At 42.3% G+C, this 9,235-nt stretch overlaps 1 protein-coding gene across 1 annotated transcript in view; it reads right to left on the reverse strand.

Moving 5' to 3' along the window:
- Positions 1 to 9,235, reverse strand: part of NUP160 (nucleoporin 160) — a 69,873-nt gene that overhangs the window by 20,035 nt on the left and 40,603 nt on the right. Inside the window, exons 23-27 of the mRNA XM_023510096.1 lie at positions 8,436 to 8,555; positions 4,516 to 4,611; positions 4,316 to 4,410; positions 4,127 to 4,223; positions 3,928 to 4,033 (exon numbers count right to left, since the gene is read on the reverse strand). Of these exons, the coding sequence (XP_023365864.1) occupies positions 3,928 to 4,033; positions 4,127 to 4,223; positions 4,316 to 4,410; positions 4,516 to 4,611; positions 8,436 to 8,555 (514 nt within the window). The remainder of the gene's footprint in view (positions 1 to 3,927; positions 4,034 to 4,126; positions 4,224 to 4,315; positions 4,411 to 4,515; positions 4,612 to 8,435; positions 8,556 to 9,235) is intronic.

Below are 9,235 nucleotides of genomic sequence, written 5' to 3' on the forward strand. Positions count from 1 at the left end.
GCTCGTGCCCATAATCCTAGCAGTCTGGGAGGCAAAGGCAGGTGGATTGCTTGAGCTCAGGAGTTCGACACCAGCCTGAGGCAGAGTGAGACCCTGTCTCTAAAAAAAGAAAACAGGCTCGGCGCCTGTGGCTCAAGCGGCTAATGCGCCAGCCACATACACCTGAGGTGGCGGGTTTGAATCCAGCCTGGGCCTGCCAAACAAAGATGGCTGCAACCAAAAAAAAATACAGGCGCATTGTGGCAGGCACCTGTAGTCCCAGCTACTTGGGAGGTGGAGGCAGGAGTTGGAGGTTGCTGTAAGCTATGATGCCACAACACTCTACCTAGGATGACAACTTGAGGTTATGTCTCAAAAGAATATACAAAAAAAAGAACAATTAACTGGGTATCATGGCATACACCTATAGTCCCAGCTACTCAGGAGGCTGAGGCAGGAGGATTGGTTGAAACCAGGAGTTCGAGGTTGCTGTGATTTATTATTACGTTGCTGTGCTCTAACTGGGGCAACAGAGTAAGACTGTCTCCAAAAAAAAAAAAAAAAAGAAAGAAAGATGTATTTGTTCTTGCTTTGCTCAAGAACATAGACTCTTGGCTTGGCACCCATAGCACAGTGGTTACGATGTCAGCCACATACACGGAGGCTGGCGGGTTCCAGCCAAGCCTTGGTTCGAACTGCAACAAAAAAATAGCCGGGCATTGTGGCAGGCACCTGTAGCCCCAGCTACTTGGGAGGCTGTGATGCCACGGCACTCTAACAAGGGCAACATAAGACTCTGTCTCAAAAAAAAAAAATAGACTCTTTGCTCAGTGCCCCTGCTCAGTTGTTAGGGCGCCAGCCCCATATTCTGGGGCTGTCGTGTTTGAACCCAGCCTGGGCCTGCTAAACAACAACAATAACTTCAACAACAACAACAACAACAAAAATTAGCCAGGCAATGTGGCAGATGCCTGCAGTTATCATTCTTATTTGGCAGGCCCAGGCTGGGTTCCAATCCACCAGCTCTGGTGTATGTGGCTGGCGCCCTAGCCGCTGAACTATAGGTGCCAAGCCCTAGACTCTTATTTTTTATACTTTAATTGCATCAGTTGAACAAGGCACTGAGAAATACATTGTTCTGATGCAGCATGGGACTATAGAAACTAAGTAACATTTAAAAAAAATTCTTCTTGGGCGGGCGCCTGTGGCTCAAAGGAGTAGGGTGCTGGCCCTATATGCTGGAGGTGGTGGGTTCAAACCCAGCCCTGGCCAAAAACTGCAAAAAAAAAAAACCCAAAAAAACAAAAAACTTCCTGTTTTTTAGGCCAGGCCTGGTGGCTCACGGCTGTAATCTGAACACTCTGGGAGGCTGAAATAGGTAGACTGTTTGAGATCAAGAGCAAGACCCTGTCTCTACAAAAAAATGGAAAAAGTAGGTAGATGTGGTGGCAGGTGCCTATAGTCCCAGATACTCAGGGGACTGAGGCAAAAGTTTCGCTTCAGCCCAAGAGTTTGAGGTTGTTGTGAGCTGTGACCCCCACAGCACTGTACCCAGGGTGACAGAGTGAGACTTTGTCTTAAAAAAAAGAAAAAGATAACAGCGTTTCATTTGAACTTAATTCACTAAATTAATTAGTTATATTCCCTAATTCATTATAAACGTCCTTGGGAGATACATCTATTATGACTTAATAATCATGATATCTGTAACTTATTCTCCAAAGGTCAGAAAAAATAAACACATAAGCAAATAAATAAGTAGAGAGAGTAAGAGGGAGAAAGGGGAGGAAGGTAGGAAAGAAGGAAAGGAAGGAAGAGGAGATAGATAAGCAACTGATGTGGCAAAATGTTAACAATTGGTGAATTTGGGCAAAGGGTAAATAGGTAGGATGTTCACTGCATTATGTTTAAGCTTTTCTGTAGACTTGAAAATGTTAAATTAAGGGCAGCGCCTATGGCTCAGTGAGTAGGAGGCCGGCCCTATATATCAAGGGTGGCGGGTTCAAACCTGGCCCCGGCCAAATTGCAACAAAAAAATAGCCAGGCGTTGTGGCAGGCACCTGTGGTCCCAGCTACTTGGGAGGCTGAGGCAAGAGAATCACCTAAGCCCAAGAGCTAGAGGTTGCTACGAGCTGTGATGCTACGACACTCTACCAAGGACAACAAAGTAAGACTCTGTTTCTAAAAAAAAAAAAAAAAAAGAAAGAAAGAAAGAAAGAAAAGAAAATGTTAAATTGAAATGTTGAAAGAAAAAAAAACAGGGCTCCACCTGTAGCTTAGAGGGGAAGGCACCGGCCACATGCACCAGGGCTGGTGGGTTCAAACCCAGCCCCAGCCTGCTAAAAACAAAAAATAGCCAAGTGTTACGGCAGGCACCTGTAGTCCCAGCTACTTGGGAGGCTGAGGCAAGAGAAATGAGGTTGCTGCGAGCTGTGATGCCACCACATGGCACTCTACCGAGGGCAACAAAGCAAGACTCTGCCTCAAAAAAAAAAAAAAAAAAAAAGAGATAATGACAACTGCAACAAAAAAATAGCTGGGCGTTGTGGCGGGCGCCTATAGTCCCAGCAACAAGGGAGGCTGAGGCAGGAGAATTGCTTGAGCCTAAGAGTTTGAGGTTGCTGTGAGCTATGATGGCGCAGCACTCTATGGAGGGTGACATAGTAAGACTGTCTCAAAAACAAAACAAACAAAAAACAAATAAAAATAGAAAAATTAGCTGGAACTCAGCGCCTGTGGCTCTCAAGTGGCTAAGGAACCAGCCACATACACCTAAGCTGGCGGGTTCGAATCCAGTCCAGGCCAGCCAAACAACAATGACGGCTGCAACCAAAAAAATAGCTGGGTGCTGTGGCAGGCAGGAGTTGGAGGTTGCTTTGTACTGTGATGCCACGACACTCTACCGAGAGTGAAAGCTTGAGACTGTCTAAAAAAAAAAAAAAAAGAAAGAAAGAAAGATAAGAAAAGCAATTCACTAGTATATCATTTGATAAGGAATACCATGTTTTATCCAGATGACTTTAGTGCACTTAAGCAGTCAGAATTTTGTTCTAAAAACTGAAATAAAAAAAAGGAGAAGGCCATTGGTGATATGGCACAGGAACTCAAAACCAGTTGCAAGAATTCAAGGCAAGGTGTCTCTAAGTGAAGAAAAAGCTGAAGTTTCCTTTATAATTGGGCAAAAGATGACACAACATGTGATCTCAATGGAAACACCCTGTGAGTCTTCTAGAATGGGAGTAAGAACACTTTTTTGAGTCTGTCATTCTGGGTAGAGCACCTGGGTGTCATAGCTCACAGCAACCTCAATCTCTTGGGCTCATGGGATCCTCTTGCCTCAGCCTCCTGAGTAAGTGGGACTACAGGCACCACCACCATACCCAGCTAATTTTTCTCTTTTTAGTAGAGACTGGATCTTGCTCTGACTCAGGCTAGTGTGGAACACCTAAGCGTAAGCAATCTACCCACCCCACCTCTCACAGTGCTAGGATTATAGGCGTGAGCACCTGGCCTTTATTTTTGTTTTTGTATGGGCACATCTTTAAGGCTAATGAGTAGTCTTCAAAAGGGTGAAGCTAATCTTGTATTTGTAATATATGTTTACATATTAAAAACTATGTAAATCTAATACACAGTGTTTTTGTAATGTGTGATTAAACAGCCAGGCATGGCGTCTCATGCCTGTAATCCTAACACTCTGGGAAGGCCAGCCTGAGCAAGAGTGAGACTGCTGTCTCTAAAAAACAGCCGAGTGTTGTGGTGGGTGCCTATAGTCCCAGCTACTTGGAAGGCTGAGGCAAAAGAATTGCTTGAGCCCAAGAGTTTGAGGTTGCTATGAGCTGTGGTGCCACAGGGTGACAAAGTGAGACTACTGTCTCAATTAAAAAATAAATGTGATTAAACTAACAAGGCTGTCTTCAGCAGATGCTGTCTGATTCGTTTGCTTACCTTTGCGGTAATTATGGCGATAGATGTGAAAGGCATAGAGAAGTTCATAGTAATTGTGAGTCATAAGGTCCACAGCTCGAGCACGTGATTCAATTATTCCCACAACCTAATGAAGGGGAAGCAATCAGATATCAAAGTTGGCAGTAATCATGGCAATCACACAGTTGTTTCTAGCCATCAATGGCTAACTAATGGTTACCTCATTATGCAGATTCACATAGGGAAACTCTACAAGATCTTGTAGCTGTGAGCGTTCGCAAAGAACTACCACCAGCTGCCGTAAACAATCTAACTGCCTAGAAGGAAAGAAAGGGATTTGAGGGCAAATGTCTTAGTAAGTTAAATGGGGCAGGTAAATTGCCTTCTCTAAAAACGACTGTGAGATTACCTGCTGGAATCAGGAATTTGCGTTAAGGCTTCATATGCTTGGCTATTGTGACCCAAATCCAAATGATGCTTGAAAATGCATGTCCTTAAAGTAGCCTAAATATCAAATTTGGATCAAATATGAGACAAGAGCAAAGAAGTGAAAATACCACATCTATAGCAAACCTTAAGGAAAATGACTAAATTACAGTTAGCTCTTACCTGACTTTTCCAGTCATCACCTGCTTCAGTGATTGCTGATGTAGCCAACTGGATAACGAGTTCAGGCAAACCGACAACATCCAGTAGACGTAAAACCTAGGGAGAAACAGAAGAAATTTCCATTAAAATTAACATGGTAGGGTCCTCCAAATTGAATTATGGGTTTTAATTAATTAGAAAGATAAAAGTAAGAAAAAGTTTAAATCAAAGGTGCTCCCAACTAGACAAACAGGATTATTTGATTAAAACTTAAGGTTTTTTTCAGCTCAGCACCTGTAGCACAGTGGTTATGGTGCTAGCCGCATACACTGAGGCTGGCGGGTTTGAACCTGGCTCAAGCCAGCTAGACAACCATGACAACTGCAACAACAACAACAAAAAAATAGCTGGGCATTGTGGCAGAGGCCTGTAGTCCCAGCTTGGGAGGCTGAGGCAAGAGAATCGCTTAAGCGTAGGAGTTTGAGGTTGCTGTGAGCTGTGATGCCACAGCACTCTACCACGGGCAACATAGTAAAACTCAGTGTTAAAAAAAAAAAATTTAAGGTTTTTCTTTTAGATTCTTTGATTATATACAGGCTTGTTGTAAAATCTTTTTATTTATTACCACTGGAATAACAGCTTTCTATAAATAAAATTTGATTTAGATAAACCTTTTCTCTTTAGAAAGAAAAAAAGAGAGAGAGTGATAATACTAATACATGCTTTTTTTTTTTTTTGAGACAGAGTCTCACTATATCACCCTTGGTAGAGTGCTGTGGCGTCACAAGCTCACAGCATCCTCAAACGCCTGGGCTTAAGAGATTCTCTTGCCTCAGTGTCCCAAGTAGCTGGGCCTACAGGTGCCTCGCTACAACGCCTGGCTATTTTTGTTGTTGTTGTTGCAGTTCCCATTATTGTTTAATTGGCCCAGGCTGGGCCTAAACCAGCCAGCCTTGGTGCATGTGGCTGGCGCCATAACCACTGTGCTATAGGTGTTGAGCCCTAATATGTTCTTTTTTTTTAAAGAGACAGAATCTTACTTTATAGCCCTTGGTAGAGTGCTGTGTCTACCAGGGCTTCTACCGAGGTCAATAAAGTAAGACTCTGTCTGAGGCAACAAAGTGAGACATAGTCTCAAAAAAAAAAAACTTCTACCAAAATGTTTTATTTTTTTACAGTTTTGTTTTTTTTTTTTTTTTGTCCGGGGCTGGGTTTGAACCCACCACCTCTGGTATATGGGGCCAGTGCCCTACTCCTTTGAGCCACAGGTACCACCCCCGCTCCTTTTTTTTAAAGATAGGGGTCTTACTCTGTTGCATTGGCTGGAGTACAGTGGTACATACAATCATAGCTCACCACAACCTGCAAGTCCTGCACTTAGTTATCTTCCTCCACCAGCCTTCCAAACAGTTAAAACTACATACACATGCCACCACACCCAGCTAACTAAAAAAAAAAAAAAAATTTCAGAGACAGACTCTGGCTATCTTGTCCAGGCTAGTCTTGAACTCCCAGTCTTAAGCAATCCTCCCACTTGGGCCTCTGAAATTGCTGGGATTAACAGGTGTGGGCCACTATATATAGCTAAAGGAATTATTATTATTTTTTTTTTAAGAGACAGTCTCATTTTCTTGCCCTCGGTAGAGTGCTATGGTGTCATGGCTCACAACAATCTCAAGCTCTTGGACTTACGCAATTCTCTTGCCTCAGCTTCCCCAGTGGCTGGGACTACAGGGGACCACCACAATGCCCGGTTATTTTTTTGTTGCAGTTTGGCTGGGGCCAGGTTCAAACCCGCCACCCTCGGTATACAGGGCCAGCACCCTACTCACTGAGCCACAGGCACTGCCCTATCTTTTTTTTGAGAGACAGTCTCACTTAGTCACCCTCAAACCCTAGGGCTTAAGCGATTCTCTTGCCTCAGCCTCTCAAGTAGCCGGGACTACAGGTGCCCACCACAACTTCATCTCTATTTTTTTAGAGATGAAGTCTTACTCTGGCTTAAGCTGGTCTCCAATGCATGAGCTCAGGCAATATACCTGCCTCGGCCTCCCAAAGTGCTAGGATTACAGGCATGAGCCACCTCACACAGCCAGCTACAGAAACTATTGATGAATAATGGGTTAAACACGGGGCTTCTGGTTGTTCTTACCTATTGACAGTGGTACAAAGTAATAAAATAACCCCAGAGACACGAATGTGTTTATGTTCTTATATATACATGCATGCAATAAGAAGTTGGTGGGATCAAAAATGCTCTCTGATCACCAAGGGCCTCTATATAGGTATTAACTACATTCACCCACCCAGCAATCACAAGAATATTTTACAGACAAGGACTGTGTGATGCACAGAAACTGCCCAAGGGATTTGAATCCCATAATTACCTGGGATTCAAATCTTAGCATCTACCACCATATGGTTCCAAGATAATTAACATAATGAACATTTCCTACTCATCCCTTTGATCTGCTTTAGTTTTATTCAGAGCACTTATCGCTATTTGTTGTTATGTATTTACTTGTCTAATCTCTTTCCTACTTGAATGTAAGCAGCATGAGGGCAGGGAATTGTTCTTTTGTATTCAGAGCTTTATCCTTAGCGCATAGTACATAGTAGGCTCTCAGCAAATACCGATTGATTGAATGAAGGAATAAATACAATCTCACTACTGTTTAGGTCACAGATGAATGTAAAGAATAGCAAAGGAATTAGTATCATGGCCTTATGCAAATGCTACAGAGAATATGCTAAATGTTTGCTGTAACTCATTTTTAAAACAACATTGAACTGTGATCTTCAAACGCCTGTAACCCTAGCATACTGGGAGACCAGGGTGGGTGGACTGCCTCTTGGGAGACTGAAGCAAGAGAATCTCTTGAGCCCAAGAATTTTTCTTTTTTTTTTAAATTTCAGTCAATGTGAGGGTACAAACAACCAGATTACAATATTTGAATTTGTTAAGAGTCCCTCTTGTAGTTGTGTCCTCTACCCGACAGGTGTGTCATATACCCTTTCATTGTGCCCATTTAGTGGGAATATCCCAAAGCCCCCTCCTCTCCCCTCCCTTGTTTGCCTCCCCCCAACATGAATTGAAATGAGTTTTTCTCCTCTGTGGGTGTGAATTAGACCGACTACTGGCTTCATGTGAGTATTGAGTACATTGGATACTTGCTTTTCCATTCTTGTGATACTTTACTAAGAAGAATGTGTTTCACCACCATCCAGATTAACACAAAAGATATAAAATCACTATCTTTTTTTTTATAGCTGAATAGTATTCTATGGTATGTATATGCCAGTTTGCTAATCCATTCCTGAGTTGATGGTGGGCATTTAGATTGTTTCCACATATTGGCAATTATAAATTGAACTGTGATAAACAATCTAGTGCAAATGTCTTTAGGAGAAGATGATTTTCTTAATTTTGTGTAGATGCCTAGTAGCACCCAAGAGTTTGAGGTTGCTATGAGCTCATACACTACAGTATTTTACTCAGGACAACAGAATAAGACTGGCTCCAAAAGAAAAAAAAATCAAATTTGATTTAACTTAAAATATGTTTTTTTCTTTTTTTCTTAAGACAGAGTCTCACTTTGGCATAATGAGTAGAATGCTGTGGCAACCTCAAGATAATTAACACAGTGAATATTTCCTACTGTGCTGTGGCAACCTCGAGCTCTTGAGCTCAAGCAATCATCTTGCTTCTTTTTTTATTTTTAGTAGAGACTTGCTCTTGCTCAGACTGGTCTTGAACTCCTGAGCTCAAGCAATCCACCTGCCTTGCCCTCCCAGAGTGCTAGGATGACAGGCATGAGCCACTGCATCTGGCCCACAATATATTTCTTAAGTTTCTCTAGGCAGAGTCAACTCCATTTGGAAGTTCTTTTGCATTTTTACATGGGGTGGTATAAGAAGGGCCAAAGCATTACATAATGTACCTTGTCATAATACTGTAGCCTGGGGGTAGACACAATCTCTCCATCCTCTGAGCGGATTAAGCGATCTAAGAATTCCTCTTTGCCGACTTCAGATGCTGCCTGACTGAAACATTCCAAAGCCTAGAGGAAAAGAATACAAAGTGACTTATAGTAGATTATTCCAATTCTAGGTGGTACAAATCAGGAGTTTGCATGCTAAAGAAAGCAAAAAAAGGAAGAAAATTATTTAAGATAGTCTATTATATTCATAATTTCTGCCACATCTAAACTCTGTGATACATTAATATTTTCAATAAACTTATCTCATTTTTTATTTAAATGCTATTAATTAAAAAGTCAACCATAATAAGATAATGATGGACAGATAGACACGTAACAAGCCAACTGTAGCAAGATGGTTTTTCTTTTTTGAGACAGAGTTTGGCTCAGGCTGGAACATGTTAACAAGTATAGAATTTGGGGGCTGAGTGCGGGGGCTCATGCTTGTAATTCTAGCAGTTGGGAGGCCAGGGCGGGTAGATTGCCTGAGCTCACAGGTTTGAGACCAGCCTGAGCCAGAGCAAGACCTTGTCTCTAAAAATAGCCAGGTGTTGTGGCAGGCACCTATAGTCTTAGCTACTTGGGAGGCTGAGGCAAGAGAATTGTTTAAGCCCAAGAGTTGGAGGCTGATGTGAACTGTGACACCACAGCACTCTACAGAGGGCAACAAAACAAACAAACAAACAAACAAACAAAAAAACACAACTGTAGAATTTGAGTGGTGGGTCTATACATGTTTCACTATACAAGTCTTTTTTTTT

The sequence above is a fragment of the Otolemur garnettii genome, unplaced genomic scaffold (assembly GCF_000181295.1).
Source record: "Otolemur garnettii isolate 467f Iridium unplaced genomic scaffold, OtoGar3 scaffold00001, whole genome shotgun sequence".
Classification (NCBI taxonomy): Eukaryota; Metazoa; Chordata; class Mammalia; order Primates; family Galagidae; genus Otolemur; species Otolemur garnettii.